Genomic DNA, 25,747 nt, shown 5'->3' on the forward strand with positions numbered 1-25,747 from the left:
AGCAGGTGGACAGAACACAGCTCAACTAAACAGCAGAACAAGTTTTGCTATACTGTTCCAGCAGAATATTATGGATGTGAACACAAATCTAAGAGATCTATCTTAAAAGATCACAGCTTTATAGAACTTTGAAAGACAAAATTAAACGCAGAATTGTATCGCCCTTAGGGCTAACACTAGGTACTAAAAAATTCTTCATTTACTGTACCCTGAGAATTCAGCACATGCTGAGTCATTTTATTAGAGAGCTTACTTTGATAATTTAAAAGAAGTACAAGAAGCTTTAAGAGACAACCAGAGATTTCTTGTAAATAGTCCTTCAAAAGTTATGCATCGTTTGTACTGTATTTATTATGGATTAAACCCAGATATTTTTAAATTACTTTGACTTTTTGTTTATTAGTTTTGGCAACACTCTGCTGTTTTTTAAAAAAGGCCGAAAAAAATCTTTCAAAAATCACCTGTTATTAATAAGGACATTTGTATCTAGGCTACTTTTTAGACTACTAAAATGTTCCTTTTTCCAAAACAAGTAACTGGATGAGATACCTGGTACAACTCAGGTATCCCTTTCTTGTTGCAGTTCGCACCTTCCTTCCAAGTTTTCTACGTTGGCAATTCCACAGAAGATCAAAGAGTATGAAATAACGTCACCCATAAGATCAGCTTAACATTAGATATATGCTTGTTCTATCTAATGGCTTTATGACTTACTGGAGAGCAACAGCTAAAATGTCCCTAATCAACAGATTAAAAGAAGGATATTGGCAAATGCCTGAGGTTTTTCTCCTATTTTTGCAGAATTAGGTCAAGGGAAAAGTTGATACTCTTCTTTATCTTGTTTTACCAGCATCTCCCTTTCTCCACACTTAAGAAAATACAAGCTCAGAATGCACCATCCCTGCCCGCTGCTCCCTCATCTTTCTTAAGGGCTATGTGCTCCATCATTTTATAGGTATTTTTACACAATTTACGCTTATACCCAGATTCTCAGCCAGACCATTCCGTAACCTGCGTGCTGTTCATCCATCTCTTATTCCCACTATGTTCTGTTATTTGGATGCTCCTTTATTTGTCCAAAATAAAGCCATCATTCCCTTTTCTTTTTGGTCAGATCTCCTACATGAGATGCCTATTGTGATAACAATCCCTGGTTTTCCTTTCCTTCATTTTCTTCACCATCAACTGTTTAGAAAGTCAGCCCTGACATTTTCCTGGACACCAGCAAGCATACACGTTCCTCATTCACAAGGAGACAGCTTCTCCCCATTCTCCTTGCCTATCACTCATGAACAAGCTATAGCCTGTCTGTACCAATCTTGCATTTTTTCTACTAATGCTTTGTAATGCTGATAAAGCTTAGTCATAGACTAAGATTTTCAGTTGTTCTTTTTTATTTCCCAAAAATCACTGACTTTTTTCACTTCTCGGATGATCAGCCAACTGTTCCCTCTCATTTTTCCATGACCCTAGAGTAATGCCCACCTACTCACAGGCAAAATAGTCCATTGAGGAAGTCATCTTTTGTTTTAAACTTACTGGACTCTGTCATACAGAGGGATCAGGTAACACACTCCAGAATCCCCCAAGATGATTCTAAGCAATAAAAACTAATTTTGAAATAATTTTTTTGCACCAATAATGCATACATAGCATTGTGATTCAGACTCCCTTTCTTTTTTTTTTTTTCTTCTTGTATTACCTTTTCCAAACTCAGGGAATGCCTGGTTATTTCCATTAAAGGCACAGGAGGTGTTACATACCAGAGTCAAAAAGAAGCATTGACCTACAGTTACTTCACGGGTCCTACTCTTTTTTGCTGTAGATATAGTGGGCTTTTCTCTTCTGAAGCAGGGAAACTATCTCTAAACAACTTTTCAACCTCACTCACCATAGAAAGCTGAGAAATGTCAGGATGTTCTCCTATCTTCTGAAATCTATGATTTCCTATCAGGAAAAGCTGTGATTCACACCAAAAATACTGCACATTTTTCCCAGAAAACAGGGATTGACAGCTAGCCTGGGGGAGCCATGCATTTGGCTTTACTTCCAACTAATTGGCAGTACAGCCTCTTTTACCACTACAAACACAGTTTTGCCTGGTTAACCATCTTCACTGTGTGCTCTATCTGGCTGCAGGCTCCATGACTGGCGTACTTCCTGCCTATCTGTTGCCTAATGAAGTTTGCTTTGTAGTAATCCCTGCTGTCGGCTGTTTTCCTGGCTCATGAATTGGCTCCTAACCTGACTGTCAGCCAAATCTCTTAGAACTGGGCCTTGCTTATAGATTGGTTCTGTGATCCTTCTGTTTCTGAGAGGCTGACTTACTCAAGAGACCACACTGAAAATCTCCGTCACACCTTTCCCTTACTGCCAAGGGAAACTCTTTAAAAAAAGACTCTTGTTTCTGCAAAGGGCACCTCTTCTCATTTTAAGAAGCTTAAAATAATTAGTACCAGGAGTATTCTGAAACAATCACACTTAATTAGAAGATGAGCAAGTTTTGGGATGGGGTGAGAGGGGAGAGGTATGAAGAAAATGAGGTATTAAAGAGAACTTAACCTGGACAAAAAGGCTACTAAGACACAGTCTAGGTGGCAAATCCCATACACGAATGATATAGAATGGGATGGAAGAAAATGCCAATTGGGTAATTTCAAGCCAGGATATAAGTTACCCCTTCTTGTCTGTTAACTGCTCGGAGAAGAAAGGCAAAGTCTTGTGCCATTTCTCAGATGTAAGAGGGCATTAACCATCTCTTTTCAACTGAGACATCATTGCAGGAATCATCAGACAAAATCCTACAGCTTTTGTTAAGCAAAAGCCCAACAAGACAGTCATATGTTCCAAAGACTCATGTTAACATTTGCTTTTCCTGTCATTTCCATGTCCTGGGCTGGACACCAGAGAGTTTCTCTTCCTACAGGAATTCTTAGTTGTCTTTCTGACTGCAAGGTGAAGTGGCTGATAGAAAACAATTTTAAGAACATTTACAACTCTTCACCCACTGTGAATAAACAAATGAACAAGAGAAACTGAGGAGTTGATGTTAGTCCCGTTCTCTGAGGAGTTATATTGCAAGTAAAACATCACAGATTTGTCAAACACTCCATTCTATAGCCAATTTTTATAAAGAAAGAATTTGGATATGGGGATGTTTTTACTCTCCAGTATTTAGGAAGCAGGAGGGGTTACTAGGAAACTGTTGTTGAACTCTCTGGTTTGTCCATATGGATCAAATCTGTTGCACAACTCATCATTTTTGGTCTTGGAGAAAGTGCCACAGATACAAAGCTAGAACAGAAGGCCAGTCGTGGCAAGGCTCCAAAGAGGGAGGGCGAAGGCTAGTCTGGTTCTGTCTTCCCATCTGTCTACACACATAAAATGAAACTGGTGGGAGTGATGGCACTGGCTTCAAGGGGAACAGCACTTTACTCATCCAGGTCACCAATGGTAGCTGTGGCAGCTTGTATAAGCAAGAAATTATAAAGTACTTGTTCCCCGGGCAACAAACCCGCACCCTCAGCTCACAATGCCAGCATGAGAACAGAGAGAATCATGGTTTACCGTGTCTTCAGATGAGGAGGACATATCACAGTACACAGCAGAGCAATCTGACTCTGCCACCAGCTGACCATGTGACTTTCAGTAGTCATGTCAGCTTAAATCCCTACCAGTAACACCTCACTTTTGAGAAGCTCAATTTGAGAAAACAAGACTTTTTTCAGGCTAGAAAGGAGAAATAGAAAAGACATTCACTTGGTATAGTGAGACTACATAACTTCTCAAGCTAAGACAACTCACAGCATTGCAACATCAAGGAGCTTTTTAAATGCTCCATTTGCTCCAAAAACACTGGAAAGACTTTAGAATCCTGGGTTACAACTCACGTGAAGCACAATTACTCGAACAGTGACAGATACTTCTTTGCTGGGATTTTCCAAGGCATCTGGAAGTGCTCTATGAGCACAGTTTGAGGACCCACGTTCTGGCTGATTTCAAAAGTAAACACAGGCCCCCACTGCAATTACAAGATATGCTGCCCTTGCAGGCAGATTTAGAAACAGTTTCAGGTCACAGAGTCACCTCAGCCACCCTGGTGATACAGCAATTCTACAGTTTCTGGTTAGTTTCCAAAGCTGTGGAAATCTTCTTATTGGGATATGTTTCCTAGAATATATTTAGCCTCATTTAGTGCACACGTCCTTTCAGCCAAACTGCAAAACAAATCATGGAAACATGATTTGCTACCAGAGACTCCTAGGTTAGCCTGCTTAAATACAGTTGTTCACCATTACTGAATTCTACGATGTCTATAAGTAAGATAAGACAGGTGTCTTATCTCGAGAAGTCTTCACAAATGTACTCCAGATTATGAGAGATGATGTAAGACTGTACATATGAACAGGTTTGGTCTTGATACCCATTGCATAACAGATACTTTCAAATGCAATGAGATCTGTTTTATTTATGTTGTTTTAGTTAGTACATGGTGTGGTTCTTATTAGAGGGCTAGGCTCAATGTATTTAGGTTGGGTCAGGAGGACATGTACAATAATTGCTTAATGCTGCATTTGGCAAAGTTAGTTTTATTACTTGAAAAAAAAAAAAGTCTTGGCAGTTGTTAAAAAAAGCAGCTGGCACGTAAATTGTTTGACTTAACTATTACCTCATTTTCTCTCAAAATATTGCCAAAACTTCTTAATGACAGTGAACAGATGGTCAACATTTTCCAACATTACAAGTAATCCTCCTCCCAAATCAAATGATGGCATTTTATTTGTTTAACCAGAAGGGGATTTGAACGAGAATTAGACATCATTTACATATATTCCACGACCAGTATTTACTAAGGGTGAAAGTACTGCAATATTGTCAAAACTGCAACATATCAAAATAACTTAAAACAAAGTATAGCTCTTACATTCACATTTGGAGGAGAAGGGTCTGGTTGCTGGCTGATTGCTAGTGCTCAGAAGCCTTGGTAGACAGCAGCCTGCCTGCCTTCCTAAGCTGCTGTGCACATTCAGTTATGCTGCAGTCAGTCCACCTGAAGAGTTCAACCTAAGATATCACACAATCAGCTGGTACAGAAGGAAGGATAAGGAAAGGAGAGAAATTGGACAGGCTGATGAAGTCTCTTACATGAGGTAGACATATGCAAAAGTCCAAGATCTTTCATCTTCCAATACGACTAAAAGACAATAAAAAGACACAAGGAGATGAAACACAGAAAAGCAGGTCAGGACAATACTTTATATGCAGTATTTCCAAACACCAGTCAGAAAGAAGACTACAGCTTCTTCCGCTGTAGCCAGAAGAAAATGACGTGAATTGTCGATGTGCAGACAGGAAGGAAACAGAGTTAGAGATATTGTAGAGAATGTCAGAAATTGGTTTAACCTAGAGGAAAAGACAAGTCAAGGATGGCACCTAAGACAGCTGATCGACTGAAAAGATGCTGGTGTTGACAACAGCAAAGAGAACGGGAGGACTTCGTTAAAACCAGGACATTGGCTTCTGGCACTGTTGCAGCTAAGGTGACAGACATTTGTAAGGACATTTGTACAGGTCTGGTGGGACATACAGCTGATGGCAAAGGGAGAGAAAAGGAAAACAACTCACTATATTGAGACAGTGAATGAATAAATAGAAGAGAGGAACTGTGAAAGCCAAAGGAGGGAAAAGTACCGAGGCCTAGCATGTCTCCTAGCGTGTCTACCAGATGGGAGCCCCTGAGGTTTGGATACAAGATTTTAACAAAGTATTTTCAGGGACCACAGCACAGTAGTTGGACTGGAGGTTGCCTACAACCCAAGTGGAAAGGAAGAACCTACAATAGCAGTTGGAGAAGCCTGGAGGTGAAATCAGAAATCATGGCAAAACATACATGTAGTCTAGTCCAAACTTCTGGGTTCTTTGCAACAGGAAAAAATAATTGGCTGTACTTATTCTAAGAGGAATGATCCTAGAGAGAAATCTTTGGGTGCAGGTAACAAGGAGAGAAAGCCAGGAAGCATGGCTTCACAGATTGTTTTTAAACTGGATGATGAAGAACTCACTCTAGAATTAAGCAACATTTTGTTCCCACCTGAATTATCTAATCTTCTTTTCTGAGCTCACACTAACTAGAGAACTGATTCCCTGTTCCTGTATATGAATTTAGTGGTATTTGCTAGTGTACTGTCTTGCTTGACCAAGCTTAAACATATTGGAAGAACCAGCGATTATGACCACTGTTAAATGGCCTACATTTCTCAAGAGCTACTATAGTGCAATAATCCCTCCTTCTTCTGGATGCAAAAAGATCTTTATAAAAATAACTATACAATTATTCCAGTATTACTTCTACCAGGCTGATTATCCATGGTTAGTACGCTAAGATAACATTTAGAACTGGTCGTATCTTGGTGCTGTCAGTTTGAAGGAAACGTAAACATCTCATAGTCTGGTTCGATTTAAATTGGTACGGTGGGCCAACCTGCAGGCCATGGATATCGAAATGGCATCACTATGTCCTACAGTGCTTGTCAAGCCAGGTAGTAGGAAGCCACATAGAAACAGAGAGAAGTTTGAACCAACAGCTTAACAGAATTTTGTCTCCAGCAAATATGTTTGTGTAAAACACTTCTGCAAAAAAAATTCATTTTGTTGAGTCGACGCTTCCAAAGAAATTGTGTTTCATCAGGAAATCCTTAAACTGTTCCAATTAGAGTGTTTAACCAGCCAAAGCAGAATTCAGCAAACATTATTAAAAAATACAAGTTGTAATTATTACAATTTCATAGCAAAGAAATGTCAACCAATCTTCAACTAATTATCACAAGAGAGGTACTTTGTACATCCAGTATTAAGTTGAAGGGATTAGTTCCAGACAAAAGTTAATGTAAGATCTCTTGCCAATGCGGACATTAGTTTATGCTAGATAACAATTAGATTAAATCATCCAAAGTTCTGACCTCAGGTTACACTGTTCAGTGCATGGATGTTGGGGATCTGTCTATCTTTTCTAGCTTGTTTGATCTGCAGTAATTCCTATCAAAAACTCTTTGATTGCCCACAGATAATTTACACTACATTTACTATCATCATTTTCACTTCAGAGAAAACCTGTGGAATCTCATGTATCTCTGGGTACACTAGCCTTTAATTCAGATAGCAACTGCATTTTTGAGCAAAATCTCTCAATCTTAGTGAATCTCTCACACTTACTGCGCTTTGCTTCACATTGCAGTGTAGTCTTGAAGTACAGAAACAGGATTTCTTTTGAGTGAGGCTAAGTCAGGCGATGGGCTCCACGGCATACTTGATGGACTCCAGTAGTCCTTCACTTCATGGGACCAGATTCAATTTAGTGTAAAGTGTCCACCATATCCTCAGAACCAACTGCCTCATTCTACAGATACACTCCTTTCCAACCACACCAGTTGCTAGAAATAGCCTTTGTGTGGATTTTTTCTGAGACAGGAAAGAGGTTCTGTAATGCCATTAATAGTTTTCTAACTGATCATATCGTATTTTAATGGGCTTTACAGAACACATGATGCATAAGAAATACACACATTATTTGACATGATCACATACCACAGGAAAAAATGAAATATAACTGGTAACATCAAGTTCTCCCAAGTTACAGCAATTCTAAGCTGTAAAAGCTGCCTGGGACACAATATCTGCTGAGTAATTTGTGGAGCCTTAGAAACAATTTCTAAATTTTTTTTTCCTTCAAATTCTTTTTTTGGTGGGGGAGGTGAGGACAGGACTTAGAATGAAAAAATGAAAGATTAGTATCAGCTGAAGAGCTCCAGCACATGCTAAGCAAAGTTTAAAACAAACCCTAATATTGTTATAAATTCCAAGACAAGTGAACAGGCATCAGGAGAAGGTATACGTGCAACAAGGACTGTGTCTGCTAGTTTATCTTCGTGAGTGTTTGAAAGTAGACGACAGTATATAAAAACAAAAAAGCCAACACTATCATAAACACATGCAAAATGAGCTGCAGAGGTGAAATGGTGCAGGCCGTCTATTATTTAGTGCTTCCAGAAATTGCAAATAGGGAAAATGGCCTCCTGGTTACTGCTGACTTATCTGCAGTGCATTTCTTCGCAAGACAGCCATCAATACAGCATGAAATTTTCAAAGGGCATTATTCCTGCCCACAAACTGTGGATCAAACAGTGAGAAAGGGGAGGAGTGAAAAACAATTTTTTTAAACACAATAATTTCTTCTGACAGTACCAAAAATGTTCTAGCTGTAGATCACTCACCTGCACTGGAACTATACATATTAGAAATCCAGCCTTTCACTAGATAGAGACTAGCATCAGAATTTACATTCACTTCCTCACGTACATTATCATTTAATATGGTTGCTTTTTCCACCTTCCCTCTTGTGCTTCCTAGTTTAATATAAAGTGCTTTTTCTGCCCATCAGTTGTTGTTCTGAGTAAGACTTGTATGCAGAAGTGGGTTCAATAAGCGTAAGTTTGTGTTCAGACTGACTCCCTTCCCAAAAAGATTGCATGCACTAGGGTACAATTGGGTACCTCCACTATCACAGCAGATTTCCTTTTAAAATTGCCTTGTTTTACTAGTTTGATAGCCAGTATCTCATCTGGCCAGAAGAACGGGAGTAGGGCCACAGAGATTTAGAAGTCCCACACATTCACCTAGAGACTCCAGCTGTAGGTAAGGGCTCTCATATTCCCTGTGATGCTACCTGGCATTTTCTTTGCACAGCATTGTGTTAGATTTCACATTAAACTCAGTGTAAGTTCTAACAATGCAGTTTAGGGGAACTGAACAACCATATCCAAAATTCCTAGATTTATAACTGGTCAAAATCAGTTTGGTAGGCTTCTCCTGCTATTACATTTACTCTTAAACTGTCATATGACATGTAAGCTTAACTAGATATCTTGTGCACTTAAGTAGTAAGAGCCACAAACTCGGTTTAATCTTTTCATTTGACCTCTGAGAAAATCTCCAGAAAAGGTCCTAGCTGGAACCTTTCAGTGAAGGTAACACCTCTCCACTAAGAACTGGACTTCTGCACAAATCACTGGACAGTTACCCACTAATCTTTACAAGATAAGAACTGATAAAGAGGGGAGAATGGCTGCAATATGGCCCAGGAGGTTTACCATTGAATTACATAGAGCCAGGCTTTTCATTAACTTACTGTTAGATACAAGGACCAATTCTGAATCACTGGCTAAGATGAAGGCTGCTTCCATAACAGATTTCTTCTTGTGCAGGCTTCACAGTAAATTGCATCACATTAAACTTCACTGAACAGCCTAAAATGGGTACCAGCTAGCATTGTGGTTTTTCAAAGTTAATGCAAGCCACTGGGATGACTAACAGAAGAACTCCCTAAGTGGCTGCTAGACAAACACTGTACTACCTTTCCTTCTAAAAAGAATCCCAATCTGTTCCACAAAGAGCTGACTCACTCTATAGAGATTAGTCTTCTACCAAGTTCTGTCTTAAAGATAAGGAGGTTATACTTTTTTTTTTTTTAAAATATCTTGCACATGCACTAACAGTCTATAGCAAAAACAAGAACATGAGGACATGGGAGTTCTACATGCCTACATCCCACTTCTAGAAATATCTTTCACTAATTGGGCAGTGGGTCTTAGGCACTTTTGACATTTTTATTGCCTAAATAAATTTTTTAAAGTATCTGGTCAGAAACAAGTTCATCACAGCTTGATCTGATCAGAAGTGCACCCAGGGAGGAGGACATTTAAGGACACTGCCTATATTATTTTCATTGAGCTGTCAGCTTATTGTCATTTTTCTTGTGCTTTTTAGCTATTTCTTTCTTTTAAAAAGAAAGCTTAGCTTTGTTCTGATCTGGTTAATTGTGCAAAATTGACAGCCGAAACATTTTTTCTAAACAGAATATGGATTCAGGGCATCGGCAAAGTCCCATCTCCCATTTGCCTGTTCTGAACTTAAAGGTTTTGCAGCAATAGAGGAGAAGGGAGGCAGGAAGCCAAGGAATTAGCCTCAGGCTGTACAGTCTCCTCCAAGAAACAAGCTGTGCTGTAGGATACATAATCACACCATCCCCTTTCCCAGTTCAGCCAGTCACCTTCTTATCCTCTGGCATGGCAGGACTCCAGTAGCTGCCTGCAGATGTCCAAGAAGGTGTTAGCAGGGCTCAGCATGGCTTGATAGAAGTAGTGTTATAAAAGGGAAAGATTACCACTTCTAGCAGACAGTTTACTCCACGGACAAGTCTCAGTAGGATGGAACACATGTTTAAAGGACTGAAAATGCCTACTGATACAGGCCACATAAGAAACAAGCTAAAAGCCAAATGAGTTCTCAGGTCAGCAATGAAAACAGCCTAAAATCTTTGTGACATCTTAACAAAAGAGATGCCAAGAGCTCAAACCGCAAGGTCAACAGTGTTGTGGCCAGTTCAAACAATCAAGTTGAAACCCGGGAATGTAAAGAGACAGAAGAATGATGCTCATTGCTATCTAAAGGTCAAAGCATTTACAGGATGTTGTGTTCCAGAACCAAACTAGGTCTGTCCCTTACTGTATCTAGTCACAAAAGGTGTTGAGCAATTGGCTTTAGCTCATATTCTATTGATGAGAATATGAGAGTTACAATGAGAACTTTCTTGTGAAGTTCTTCTGCCTATCTGTTTAGACATGTCTTCACCCTGCAACATGATGATTTGAAAGAATTTTTATACTTCCAGAGGAAACACATCATCAGTTATCAATTAAGAATTCATGCTCAAGTCTGTCTGCAATTAGGGAAACATTTAAGCCCATGCTGACGATCATTTCTAAATAGCAACATTCTCCTAAATTCAGTCCTAGAAAGTGATACCTTGAATTTACTCATACTGTGTCACTGAAATACACAGGAAAAAAAAAATCAGGATTGCTAGTGTTTAAATAAGACTTAATTTCTTTTGTTTTCCCTCAGAGGATGACTTTTCAATATGATTTCAGCAAGAATAACTGCTTTATTAAACAAGAGAACTATTTCCCTTGTCTACAAGAGTATTATTTCCCTTCTCCTTAAGACCTTCCAAGTTAATTCTTCAAGTACCTACAATGCAGCTCTTTCCTCCTTTCATCTCCGTAAGCAAAATCTATCATATTCATTTTGATACGTGCTAAAATACTTTAAAGACATTAAGAGAAAATATTAAGTAGATGGTGTCTGGACAAAAATTAACATTGTAATTGAAGGCAGAGTGAAGTCAGCAGCTCTACGTTACCCTAAGATAGGAAATAACCAGCTGCATTAAGATAAAAGTTATAATCCTTTCATACAATCAAGAGAAATTCATTATTTTTACAGAAAACTTGCTTAAACATTTGGTTGCTTCAAATGCAGACTTCAGAGAGAGGGGTTTGAGCTAAACAAAAGACTTTCTCAAAGGGAAATGCTTAGATTCATTTAGAGTTTTGTTCCTTCACAAACAAATACCAAAGTCAAAAACACTTCCACAAACAAATAGAAGCTATTACAGTAAGGACTGGGCAAAATCCGTAGTGGAAGCCCACACTACTTTGATTTTCCTTTTTAATTGTTGTAATCTACTTTAAAAAAAATCTGACTTCTTTGAACTAGGGCTCAGATCACGTGAAGAAATGAGATTCCATTGAAGACTCATTGCAAAGCTAGCAATTTGTAAACCTTTAGGACAGCTTTTGAAATCTTGGCCAGGGACATTTGAAATGCAGCTGGTCTTCATCATTCCTCATGTTTCATGAGGTCATTAGATTGAGAATTACACATATTAACTTGGGGTTTATTTATTTATTTATTTATAAAAAGATTGATAAGAGACACAAGGACTAGTTGTATTACAGAAAACAAACTTACCCGTGCACCCTTCTCTGGAAAACATTTGCATCCAGCACTGCAGTCGCGGCCCCCACATGGCCCACTGTAAGACTTCTTTCCACCCTATTAAAAAAAAATAAAAAATAAAAATTGAATGTCATAACTATTTGTCAGCTGAAGATCTTCTTTAATTAAAATGCTTTGTTTCAGCGCTTTTCACCTACTTTACATTTGCCTTGTGAGTTTGCTGCTGGGAAATAAGTGGCAAAATATAGTTACATTTTAACTTCTCCATAATTGGGTCATTTTCAGAATGACCAAATAGATAGAAAAAGTTGGTTTAAAAATCCTTTGAGGACAAGTGAATTTACACAAGTTGGTGCTGTTCTGCAAGGTGATGAGTGCTTTCTCTAGGGCTACCAAAACCCATAAAACTAGATGATGTTTTAAGATACTCAGTACACTATTAGACTAGGATCACAATCAATAATTAGAACTTGTGCCTCTGCCATCCTGCATACCCAAGGATCTCTACATCAATGGAGAACTACCAAGACAAATGTAACTTTGTGACCCTTGCACATTTCTACGAGCAAGAAGCTGTACCCTCTGAGCCACAAGAACAGAGAAACTCCTAGATGAGAGAAGGTGGTATTTTTAACTAAGAATAGCAGTGCAAGGAAGACAGTAGGAAGCCACTGTGGATTTGGATTTAATCTGAAAATATATTCTGAATTTGCTGCACTAGCATTAGTTATGTCAAGGATAATTACAATACTTATGTAAATCTGAAGTCCCTATATCACAAACATTATTCCCAGCTAATACAGATTGTGACAGCACCTGAAAGTCAACTACATGAGTTTAGTTTAGAGAGTTTGACCCACTCCCTCCCACACTCAACTGGCTCAAAATACTGGGCTGCCAAAAGCCCTGCAACGCTACCGACAACACCGTAACAGTCCTGGAAAAAAGTTCAATTTAGCATTGTAACTTAGGCACACACTAAGAACACCCCTCTCTAAGGAAACTGTCTTTCACTGTCAAGCGTGCTCAGGTACAGTCCCTAGGTTTTGAAACTCTGAATGGAATAAACATTTAAGCTCCTCATAGCAAGGTGACCAAACTAAGTGCTGAAACAAGTTCAGACTGGAACTGAACATTTCCTTATTAAAAGCATTCACAGAAAATATTTTCAAAACCTTTAAAATTTCCTGACATCTGTCAGCGAGGAACGTGAAAAATGAAAGGCAATTCACACAAGTTTCTCATGTACTTTTGAACTTCTTTGCATCAGCTTTCTCAAAGAAAGTAACTAGTCTGACATCACTTGCTAAGTTTTCTGCTAAAGGTAAACTAAAAAACCTCTATACACCCTGATGTTCGCACTGTTTTGCTAAATTAAACACCTCTTTTTAAAGCAGCATAGAATGAACAGATATTAACAAAAAGCCTTAAATCCAACCTCCCACACGTCCCTAGCCTGAAGGGAGCATTATCTCTTGCTGCAAAATAGTCATAACAACCTTCAAGCAATTCTAAGAAGCATCAAGTATAAAAAAACCCAAGCAAACAGTACTTTTGCAGACTTTTAACAAATTTTGTTCTGATGAGATCCCATTAGATATGGGGCTTTTGGACTACTCATTAACATCCTATGGTAGGATCTAACACAATACTTCAGCAGAACAGGGAAAGAGTGACACGTCGCAAGAGAGGCACCATAACAGGAAACACAATGCAGGCAATTCTGACCCTGGGCAGCAGGAAATAAAAGTAAGCTTAATGCAGTAAAGGTAAAAAACAAAAAAACAAAGAGCAGCAGAAAAATTTTATCTAGGGGTTATATAATAGAGCATCTATTATATAACAGATGCAAGAGCATCTCCAAAACGTCTGCTCAGACAAGGAATGATCAGCATGAACTTGAGTCTGCAATGTACATTGGCAAGTACATAAAGTACATAAGTACATAAGAACTGGTCCCTGTCTTAACAGACACACTGCTGAGAGGTCTTTTCTGACCACAAGTATTATTAAGACTTTAGGATCTGGTTCTAAGAAGACTTGAGAGTGAAGTGCACCAAGACACACCTTTTGCCATGATTATATGCATATTTTGCAGTGGAAATTTGGACTCATTGCTAGCCAATGTATACCTCTATTCCTGACACTTAACCTTACCTTTACACTCTTAGCAGATTGCTTTATGCCTCCAGGGAATCAGATTATGCCTTCCCAGACATTTATTCAACCTTAAATTCTTGAAAGATTTCAACTTCCAATTAATTTTTTCTCCAGATTATTCTTTGTTCCAACAGTCCTTTGCATGAGCCTTAGAGTCCTATGGTTCTGTTAATTCCGCTTGCCTTCTAAGAGTGAGTAATGGCAAAGAAACTTTAGTTCATTGCAGGTCTGGATTCCTCTAAGGTCACTGCCTTGCAACAGTTGCTGTCTCAGAGCACTGAACCTCACGTTGTTAGAAATCCCCCATCTCTGGTGGCAATCAAGTCCTACCCAGTGGCAGAAGACTGGAGAAAAAGCAATGATTCTTTCCACCCCCGCTGCTCATGCTGCTCCCCACAGTGCTGTGGTTAGCAAATATGGTTCTAGTCAAAATCCCACTGAAGTCAAAAGAAATCTTTCCATTGAATTTAGTGGGAGCTGGATCAAACTCTCACTGACGTTTAGTAAAAACTGAAAATATGTCCCTATTTTGTGTAAAATTGTGTTCACAATATATTTCTAGGTTCCTTTTCACAGCATGAGGAGTCATTTTGCTCACTTGTGAATGAAAGCATTTGGAAAGGAAGCAAACCAAAGCCAGTTGGCTCCAAACCAGGTGTTACATGTCCTAAGCATTTTATTTAGGGGAAGTAGCCGACATCAGACACTCCAAGGCTACTTAAATAGCAGACAGCCATGTGCATAATATTTATGAATACAAGTCTAAAGGCTGTATATAAGATTCTAGACCACAGTGATCTCTTCCGAAAAGGCTGAATACATTTTTCCATTCAAATGTATGAATGCATAGGTCATTCGAACATTTATAGATTGTAATCTGAACGTGTAAGCATGGACCTTTCATACTTGTTCTCTTATGTATTCAGGGAAGAGATTTTTCCAACTGCTCTGAGATATATTTCAGATTGAGGAATACAACTCCTCAGAAACAATAAGAATTAAAGCAATAAGGGTACTAGTTATAGTGGTAAGTGCCACCATTATAACAGAAATGAATTAAACTATTTTAATTTCATTGCCTATAAGTAGACCAAGGTTTTCAAAACAGAAAACATAAACAAAAAATAGCAGCACTGTTAAAAAAAAATACATCCTCTGAGGTTTAAATAGCCATAATGTAAACTAAGTAACATACATACTGATTTTAGTTATTTCGGGCTTACATAAGAATCATTAGCATTTCAATGTAGGAAAACTCACTTTATTTGAGCAGTATTGATATGCGTGAGAAACTATTTTTAAAAGACATTAAAAAACAAGAGCCAGCGTAAGAACAATTTTCCTCTCCTGCTTCTGGTGTACCTCCATCAAGCATTTATGCACAGTTGATTCATTCAGATGGAGTGCCATTCGAATCTTTCCGTTGACTTCAGCTTGTTCAGGCGTGGAGCCAAAGAGAGTAAAGAAACCTAACAGCTGTGATGCCATAAGAGGTGTCCCAGACTCACGTTCATTCCAGCTTCTCCAGAGCAACACACAGGACCACAGAATAGCTGCAAATGATCTTGAAGGCCTTGCCTGCAAATCCAAAGAAAATTGTACCTGCAGCACAGGCAAGAGTAAACCAACTAACACAGGACTTCAGTGGGAGATTTCCAGGAAGCACAGTTCAGATGCATGAGCAGGGGCCCAATTTTGCCTCAAAACTTCTGCTCTGTATCAGTGGGTCAACTGCAGAAGACCTGAAATCTATTGGCTGAAGGTAGTGATTTCAATCAGCTAGGAGGGTGAAGCCACAAGCCAGCAGAGGCATGTGATGAGGGCGCATTTTGGGAAAGGACAGCAGAAAGGTTAAAAACATCATCTTTAACGTGAGGAAGTTAAACTAGCAGTGGCGGTAATGGGAAAATAAATTGGAAACTTTTAGAAAAGAATGGATTCTAAGGAATGCCAGCATGCAAAATTGGAGGATGTACCGTACACCAAAAAAGGGGCATGCCCGTGATAATAGAGGGAAAAAAAGATGATGACGAAAAAAAATTTATGATGATAAAACAGAAAGTGAAAGAATCTCAGAGTTGCATAAAGAGCTATGGCAGGGATGAAATTTTTTTCCCCAAGCCTTATTTCCAGTAACTTCCCAACTCCAGGTAAGGACTGCTCCAGTCCAGAGCAAAATCCTAACAAGAAACTTCATAATCAAAAGCTGGAAATGGAGCATAATGAAAACTTCTGGAATCTTCAAATACAGATCTTTCATATATTTCAGGACCCTATTATCTGCTGATGACTAATAAGGAAATTTTATTTACAGCACCAGACATTCAGACACCCTTGCAAAATTTCACAGTGAAAAAACTTGTGAAACATAGTATCTCTGTTTACTTCATGAACCGTGTAATGCTGCTGTGTTAACCTTACTCTTTTTAGCCTTCATGGCTTTTAGGAATTAAATTCATTATAACATTTTCTTTGTCTATTATTCTTTCAGTTGTTGTATTACAGAATTTAGAGCCCAATGCTGAAAACTCTTATCCACATGTTCAACTCCTCCTTCTGAAATCAGCAGATTCTACTTTGCTATGCATGCGTTAATACGTAGTTGCCTTACTGACATGAAAGAACTTCTTCAAGGCTAAAAATCCTTGAAAAAAAATTATAAACCAGGAACCACAGCAATCTCTGCACTCAGAAATGGCACTGTGACCCATCAAAGACAGCATAACATGATGCAGCAAATGGATTCAGTAACTCTTCCTAACACGAGGTGTCACAGAGCAGAAATAAACTGACAAGTCTTGCCAGTTAGACTGTATGAAAACAGTTGCTGGGATTTGTTTGGCAGTGAAATACTCAACAGGTGAGAATAAAATTAATCATGTCAGCAAACCATCAGATAAAATTAAAACACATTTTTCCCATGAAGAATATCAACTTTTTTCTTAGTAGGGTTCCCCAAACCTTGACTTGCCCTGTCTGTTCAGGTTTTTTTAATAGTATTAAGAGCTAGGTCAAGCCTAGGAACTAACAATAGGATTTTTTTTTTTCAAACTGGGAGGTGGGTAATCAATGGGAAGCAGCAGATGAAGAGAAAGTCCTGAGTCCCACCAAACAGAAGGACGATACAAGCCTCTGAGCAAACTGCCTCACCTGACATGTCCCAAGAACTCATCTTTTTCAGGCCACATCATCATACAGCCTCATAGCTGTACACCCATCCAAGAGAAAGAGTGACTACAGAGATATTAACGACATGGTACAAGCATGTAGAATTTTAGCTGGAATACAGTGCACAGTTTTTGTCACTTACTTTCAAGAAAGATGAACTCTGCACAGGCACAGAACTTGAAAATCCCTCTGATTAGAAATGTGTGATTTAAGAGCCTTCCTGCTACAGAGCACGATTTGGGCCAGCAAAGTGAAGACTTGGAGGTGATACAATGGCCATCTATACATTCATCAGAAAGGTAAATGCCAGAGAAGTGAACAAACTTTATTTAAACAATGCTCTGGATACCACCCTGCTGCTTAGGAGCATTTTACACCTCTGACTGTCAGTAACTGAGAAGGCATGGCAACAGGAAGATCTCATTGTGGTAAGAGTATCTAAACCAGCACTATGGGTGACTGTCAGGGACGGAACACTGGGACACTGGGTTGTCTTCTACTAACTAGTCAGAGGAAAGGACAACGCTGGCACAAGAGCAAGTATGTATAAGCTTCCATAAATATACGCAGGAGAAATTAAGTTTTTAAGCAGAGGGCAACATCCTTCCAGTTATAAAGGCAAGAGACTTAACAATTTTGATGAACTGGTAATCCTTGTCAATGGAGATTGATACGACACAGTGGCCAGTCACAGTATGAGACAGGACTCAGTTACTGCCACTTTTGCTTTGTTGCTAAAGCGTTTCATGCCAAAGCATCACCTTCCCCTCCAGACCAGTTCCAGCCATTAGCACCAAAAGCATCTAGAAGGCAAAGCAGTGAAAAAAAAAAAAATTGACCTAATGAAATAAAAATTGGTGGAAACTGTCCTCAAGGTCTCCCCTTTCAACACCTACAAACTTCTCCTATGATTTGCCACATTAAAATCTGGTGTAAAATTGTGACGAGCCTGGAAAAGCATTTTCCATTGACTGTAACAGGATTAGAGTGTAAAAAACACACATTCAAAAGTAAGAATCTGTAGAGTTTAAATATTAACTCATAAACCACATGTAAAGCCAGACTTTAAGCCCTTTTCTTGTCCTGAGTACACTTTATTCTTCTTACAGTCCCACGGAAATGATTGGCCTCCAAACACAACAGCAGTAGGAATGTCACATACTCATTATTTGATGTTAACAAATTTGAATCTGGCTGTGAACAGCTCCGTCTTCTGATATTTTTCAGTTTTGTTGATACGATTACACAAAGCTGTAGATACTTCTTTCTGAATAGTCTATCAGTTGATGAACATGTAGTTAAAACCGGACAGTTTATTTACAGCTTACATGAGCAAGGACACAACACAAAGCCACAAGCTTATCTTTTACTGCACAAAAGGTCTTTCAAATGGAGCTATTAAATGTGAATTTGTAGCTAAGATACTAATTCATTTTAGGGTTCACTGACTTCTTCAGTTAACCAATGTCCTTGAATATTTTCATTCATTTCATAGAGCTGGCAAACATCTTAACTGGCAGCTGAGACTAAATGATAGTTACTAAAAGAAATCAACCCTCCTCCAATTCAAATGATACATGAGGTTACAAAACTTGGAGGAAATCCTGGCCTAGAGAAACTAGCGGCAAATTCTGACTGAAGCAAATTCTGTCCCATACCCACTCCCTGCTTTCATTCCTGCCAGTGAGACAGGAGTACTGTTGCCTTGAAAAATAGATTTAAAACAAAACATAATAAATGTTAAAGGTAAATTCTTCCACTTTATACACACAGCAAAAATGAACTGATATCTTTCAAACTATAGAAGGGTTACCTGACTCATTTCTGAGGAAACACGCATTTCTTATCTGTTGGATGGAATTTGGAGATAGAGTTTGCAGACTTTTTATTCACTGAAGTAATTTTCACTCAGACTAATAATATCATCAATTTCTGTGAAGGGAAACATTCTCCCAGTAAAGGATTTCCAGAGTACAAACTTGCCTGTGACAGCTGCCAAGTATACTATTTATTATATTTGGGGCATACAAATGGCCACAGACCTCGTTACACATGTTAGCAGGTTAGAAAATTCATAAGCAGAGAATGGGTGATTACCTGGTCTGAAAACATGAGTAATAAAATTTCAAATAGCTCCACGTGGTTTAGAAAATCAAAAGCTTTATCTTTGCAGCTACAGAGAAGGAACATTTATTTCGCCATGTCTGCCCAGGACTCCGTTACTGGCTGGAAAGTCATCAGCATCAGCCTCATCTATGCTTCAACCCGGTCTCCCCAGCCTGCAAAGCCTGGCAGCGCTCAGACTTTAAGTATCCTACAGTTATTCCAGCAACCATCCGAATGGCCAGTGCACTGGACCAGCCACTTTATATTTGAGTGATAAGCATCAATCAATTTTCAAATACTCAGTATTACAACAAGTATTATAAAACACTGTACACTACCCTAATTTCTTTAAAGACTTTATCCACTCTGAGAAAGTTTCCTGATCTTTAGGATCCTGTCAGAGACCCTTGTCCTTCCAAAGCAACAACTGCATAGCCAGATCCTATTAGGCCACTTATAATCTTTAATACATAACAATACAAATTTGTGTAAAAGCTTTTGTTATTTTTGTTTCTTCTGCTTGTTGAAATTCATAATGTATTTCTTAACAGATTAAATTTAGGCAGGCATAAAGAATGTGTATGTGGCTGTAGGCACTACCCACATGCAGGCATGGAACTGAACTACTGGCAGGCATGTGCTCCTCTGTCAGAGGCCATGCTCTGGATGGGAGTGCTGAAGTGCCCAGGGAAAGAGGTTTTCATTCCCTGCACCCTGTCAAGTGGAAGGAAGCGCTCTGCATTAACTTCACGATACGCCAGTGCATAGGCAGCAGAGCGATATCCATGAGATCCACTATCATGCTGATGTGGCAGCACTAACAACAGGGAACACTAGAATTATTGCACCCTGTTGTAGGGAAAAGTGCTTGCAGAGAACCCACAGTGTCACCTCAGGGAAAAAGAAATGCATGGTCTGTTTGCTCTTTTAATTTAAAAAGAAACCGCCATTGGTGGTGTTTATGCATCCCAAAATAGGTCCATTTGTATGGAAAGAGACAACACGAAACTTACGTAAAAGTGAATTTTAAGACCACATTCACATATTGTTGCAGCACATAATACTGGAAAACACTACGGATATCGGCAAAGAATCTTCTTCCTTTACATTACTTTCTATCAAAGCTGGGTATATGCCAAAGGAAGAAAAAAACATTGCCCTAATTCTGCAGCCACACAGAGCTATAAGCTATAGAACCTAAAGCAGTGATTCCAAAATCAGAGGTAACTGTGTTATTTATACCATTTAGCGCAACTATTTACCAAGTTTGTACCTGCCCAACAGCTTTATAAGCCTCACACAACTCTCTACCACAACCCTCTGGCTAAATCCAATACGCATTGCCAACTAGTGCAGGTATTTATTGTACTAAAGTTGCTGACTAGATTAGTATTTAGGATACTAAACCCCATGCTACCAGATAGTTGGATATTATAAAAAGTATTGATGATGTAGTTGTAGGAGGTGGGCCTTATGATCAATGCATGTTGTGCAGTGTATGTATATAACACCACGAATCAACCCAAGCCTTTAGAAACACCACAAGCAAATCAACTAGAAGTCCGTCTCAAAAAACCAAAATAACTCACAACAGACAACGTGCACTCTTTAATCACACAACCTGCTTTTAGACGGCTTCTCACTTTATCCTTAAATGTCCCTGTGTTATACATAAGATTTCACACAACCTTAAAGGTATGCATATAGCTTGGAAACAAACTTTCATGACCGGCTGCATTCATTCATTGACTGAAAGGACAATGTGATTCCAGCCACTCTTGTACTTCTGACAGTACCTTGCAAAAAGCTATGTAATAGATGAAACATGATTTTTTTTTTTTGTTTAAAAACCCTCATTTTTTTTTTTCTCCAAACAGCTGAAGTTTCCAGTGTTGTAGCCAGTTTTCAAGTCCGATTATAGCTATCACCCTCTCATATTAACATGGATCTTTTAGAGCCATCTTTACAACTGTCTCATCTTCTAACTGGTTGCCAAAATGGGAGCAGAAACTTCAACAACTGTAAAGCATTTACAAGCAATATAATGTTTCACTTTCAAAAAGAAATCCCAGACAGTTATAATCCTGTAGAAGACCCTTCTGCAAATTCACTATGAAACTAACCATTCCCCTGTCAAATGTAATCTGGACATTTTCTTTCTTTAAAGGGGGGGGAAAAATCTTGCATTCAGTTTATTTTGTAAGGGCATTGCGTTCCAACAACTGAGATTTTCAAGCCTGCTTTTCTATACTCAACATCTACAGAGTTCTGTTGCATGAAAAGTCACTCATTAAAGACATTTTTTCTAAATGGTATAAAGTAAGGTTTTGAATACAAAAGCTTTTCATTCAACTGCAACAGAAATCAGGAAAATAATAACGTAACTTCATCCATTTCAACTAAAATGTTTGTCCAGAGGCTTATATAACTGAGCTGAATACAATATATAATAATTTTATATATTGTATTCCTTATATATAATTTTATTATATATAATTTTATTACCTTTCTACAGTTTTGCATTCATTCCAGATACAGCTGGGCCAGTGGACAAGCATCAGCCCTGAAAGTGACTCAGCTCCTTCATCTTGTAAACAGTTCTAATAAAAATACTAGAGAAGGAAAATCTCCACCAAAAGTCAAGGAAATGCTCATAGTACTTATCAGCAAAACATGTCCCAGAAGGTAAACCGGGATGCGTCCATTGTGATTCATCCTCCAATTTTACAGACGACACAGACCACCAACTTTGAAAATATGGCAGCAATTTATTATTTGCATCTGATTTTCAAATGCGCCATTCTCCAAAGCCATCTGTTAAAAAACATTTTTTGAAATTAAAGTTCCAGAGCTGACAATCAAATGGTAAGACCCAAGGAAAACATTAGTAGAAAGTGGCTGCGCTTTTAGTGATGCTCTTGGCAAAATGCTCATGGATTAAGAAGCAAGGGAGGGAGCTACACCTGACCTTCCACTCCAAAGCTAACTACTAATCTCTGTATTTTTTGGATTTGAGTCAGAGAAAAAAAAATAATCTCTGATGTAACTGCTTCCTCCGATGGAGATACACTAGGGGTCAATATAGCCTTATGTGTGGGAGACAGCTGGTATAAGGATGCTTGATCTGTCTCCTGGGGAGACACTGAAGAGTGGGATGAGCACAAGCAAATGCACAGCTATGAACATGAGCAAAGCCTCTTAACAGAAGTGGCTTTTGAGCCATTTCTGCATTCAATTTGGTCTGGAGGCTCAGCTGACTCAGCATCAAAACACTGTCTAAAACAGACATGGAAGTTATAAAATGGGAGCTACAGCTAGTTAACCATCATTGCACTTGAATAAACAACACTTGCACTGATTCTAGTCAGGTTCCTTTTCCTTTGCTATTCTGTTTGCATCCTTCGAGGTATTGTCAAAGAAGTACAACTTGTGTAGCCATCCCTTCCTGAAGACACGATCAATCCTATGCCAAAGAATACTGTTGGTTTCAATTATTTTCATGCCAGTTTCTTCCATTCAGTTCTCTCCTAAACAAAGTAAATCAACTAGTGGCAAAAGAAATAACCAAAATTCCCCTAGTTCTGCTTTGTTTCAACTTTGTGCACATACAGTACACATATCAGCAGTATTCTGAATCTCTTTATTAACTAGTACTTTATTTCCCTAATGAAAACATGACCTTCCTAAAAGCAAAGCTCCATATTGCTATACTCTGTTAAACATATCTTTAGTGAAAAAAATATTGAAAGACTCAATTCCACAATGCACTAAGATCCATGCTTAATTCTGATGACTTCAATGAGACCAAAGAACATAGCTGAATGCCTTGCTAAACAGAAAGCAACTTAGGCACAAGCTGGCTTTGCTCAGTGAAGGCCTCAGAAACGGCCCTCAGGATATCTACCTGAGCAATCCTGCAAAAAAATAAGAGGACATGTTACCTCTCTTCTTGCACAAAAGATGAGAGCCTCCTCGATTTGCCTGAGCTCCCACAAAGGTTGCTGTCGGACCAAAGCAGTACAACTGCCTGCCTTTCCCTGTTAGGGATGACTCTGAACATGACATGGAAAGAAAAAACAAATTGCACTATTCCCTCTTCAGGAATAATCTACTTGAGAAAGATGAAAATACCTTTACTAGCATAACAGCAGCAGTGTTACTCCAAAACACAGGGAGAGGAGTGTGTCAAACTCACTCTTTTATCTGACTTATTTTAAATAAATATGCCATGTAGCTTTTAGCTGGAATGTGGCACACGTTTTTTTTGTGATTAGCCCAAAGGACAAAATAGGCTGTTTGGAATATTCCAGATTCCTTCCTTGTCAGGATTAGGAAAAGGTTGCCCTCAGCACTGAATACCCAAGTATGCACATTTCCATAGACATTGAAAATACCTAGACAGCTACTTTTCTCGACAAAGTGACAAAAATAATCCTGATTCAGCCATAGCCATTTTTATGCCACTAGTGTTTCCAGAATACATACACAGAAAACCTCCTGTATCCCTCCCCATGACATGATACCTGATAAAAAAGCCTAGGACTACTTCAACAACCACATTATTTTGACAAATAATTCTTATTATACAATAATCCATATTTTGGGGAGGGAATGCAAGCCCTCCTGTTAATAACTGCAGTAGGGATTCCAAATCTGCACTAAATAGTCTCACACAATGCCCTGCACTCAAATTCCTTGTCACGTTATCAATAGACACTGATTAAGAAACTCTGATGTCCCATCCCTAATTACCAGAGGACTACAGTTTTGAAAATGAAAATGAGTGATTAAGAACTGGGTTTACTTTAAAAACATGTTCCTGTAGCAAGAAATCATTGCTGCTGGGAGTCCATCATAAATAATGGAAATTATATACACAGATGGGTTGGGTATTTCCATTTTATACATAAACTGTCTGTTCAGGTTACTAATACACCTACCCCGGATTAAATTTCTAAAATAGGATGGCACACATCAGCTGCAGACAGGGTGGAACCAACTAAGAACCACTCCCATGTGCAGAAATGGTTTAGTTAGCAAAGTATTATGGCCCACAGGCATAAAGTTTACCCAGCTTTTCCAGTTCACTTACAGTATCTAGATCAAGGTCACTCATTCTTCTTTTAGGGATGGGACAGATAAACAACTCAGCCAACTCATTTTCTCTCACTTAACCTTTCCTCCTATTTTTAAATAGATCTACATCACAAGGCACAAAAGGACCAAAATATCCAAGCAGCTGAAAGTCTATATAATTATAGCGTGATTAACTCTTTAACCTCTATCTCTATAGCTTCACCGGTTTGCTTCATTTCCCCATTTAGTCATCTAATCTCTGTTCACCTTGTACTCTGTGATCCTGCAAATATGAGCTGGCTTGTACCCAGATACCTCCTCACTAATATCCCTGGAGGTTTTGTCATTGACTGAGGCAAGAATAGACTAAACCCATTGCAAATAGCACAGTCAGGCATCCCACTGTGTCTTGATCATCAAGTCTTCTAGTAAAGACTTACTACATCAACTCTGGAAAGTACCAAGCACATTGCATGTTCTTGGTTAATAAAATCACAAAAGAAACTAGGGAAGCACTTTGTGCTCCACCCACAAAATACTTCAAAGAGTAGCATAATTGAGAAATTACTCTCCTTTGGGGGCAAAAGATGTCTGCTACTCTTATGTTTGTTTTGGACACTGCACAATGGGTCCTTGTTGTTAACTAACCTTTGGGCACCACAGTAGTAAGCATAATTAAGAAAAATGTTGGGTTTGTTTTTTTTTTTTAAGTAAACATCTTCAGAGCTGTTCCTCTATCCTCTATGCTATTTCTAGTATACTATTTCTATTCTCAGGGAGTGGATTTACCAAGTCAGAACATGTTTTTCTCCCAGGATCATACAACTGTCGACTCTTGGTTGCTAACTACTTTGCAGTCTTGATTGGTCATTTACCCTTTATCAGAAACGTAAGATGCCACCAGGTCAGCTGTACCATCTACAAACGTATTGCACTAGTGTAAATGTCAGTGAAAAATCAGTTCCTTTATGTTAAAATGCAAAATAATGAATGATGCATAAGTACATCCTTAAAATTGTATAACTCCTGCATGCACCTTAAACCAAGCAAACAAAAATAATAAAAGAGTAAAGTCAGACATGTTGTTCTTCTGTAGCCCTACAACTCTGCAAAAGAAAAGTTTCATAAAAGGCCCATCCAAGCAGCAAATGCAGTCTAAATGCCCTTTGAAGTCCAAAGGCTTCCCATTTAGTCCCTAACAGAGGATAAATCAGTTGGCAATTAAGAATTTTCCAATACTATAAAAATACCAGAAATACAAGAGTAAGCAGCAGGTGGAAAATCAGGAAAAGTAAATTATGTTAAAAAAACCAAGAGTATGCATTTGAGATGATATATCACCATGCAAGCAGGCTTACATAACTAAACATGGATTTATTAA

At 38.6% G+C, this 25,747-nt stretch overlaps 1 protein-coding gene across 4 annotated transcripts in view; it reads right to left on the minus strand.

Annotated features, from left to right (window-relative positions):
• COL4A6 (collagen type IV alpha 6 chain) overlaps positions 1 to 25,747 on the minus strand; it is a 143,142-nt gene that overhangs the window by 79,970 nt on the left and 37,425 nt on the right. For 3 of the 4 annotated variants that reach the window (XR_012777291.1, XR_012777290.1, XM_075513114.1), the window contains exon 3: positions 11,869 to 11,952. Coding sequence is in view for 1 of the 4 variants with exons in the window: in XM_075513114.1 (XP_075369229.1) it covers positions 11,869 to 11,952 (84 nt within the window). In the remaining 3 variants the exon portion in view is untranslated. Of the gene's footprint in view, positions 1 to 9,184; positions 9,253 to 11,868; positions 11,953 to 25,747 lie in introns of those variants that run through there. The other variant, XM_075513115.1, reaches the window with a different exon arrangement.

This window comes from Mycteria americana, chromosome 10 (assembly GCF_035582795.1).
Source record: "Mycteria americana isolate JAX WOST 10 ecotype Jacksonville Zoo and Gardens chromosome 10, USCA_MyAme_1.0, whole genome shotgun sequence".
In the NCBI taxonomy this organism is placed as follows: domain Eukaryota; kingdom Metazoa; phylum Chordata; class Aves; order Ciconiiformes; family Ciconiidae; genus Mycteria; species Mycteria americana.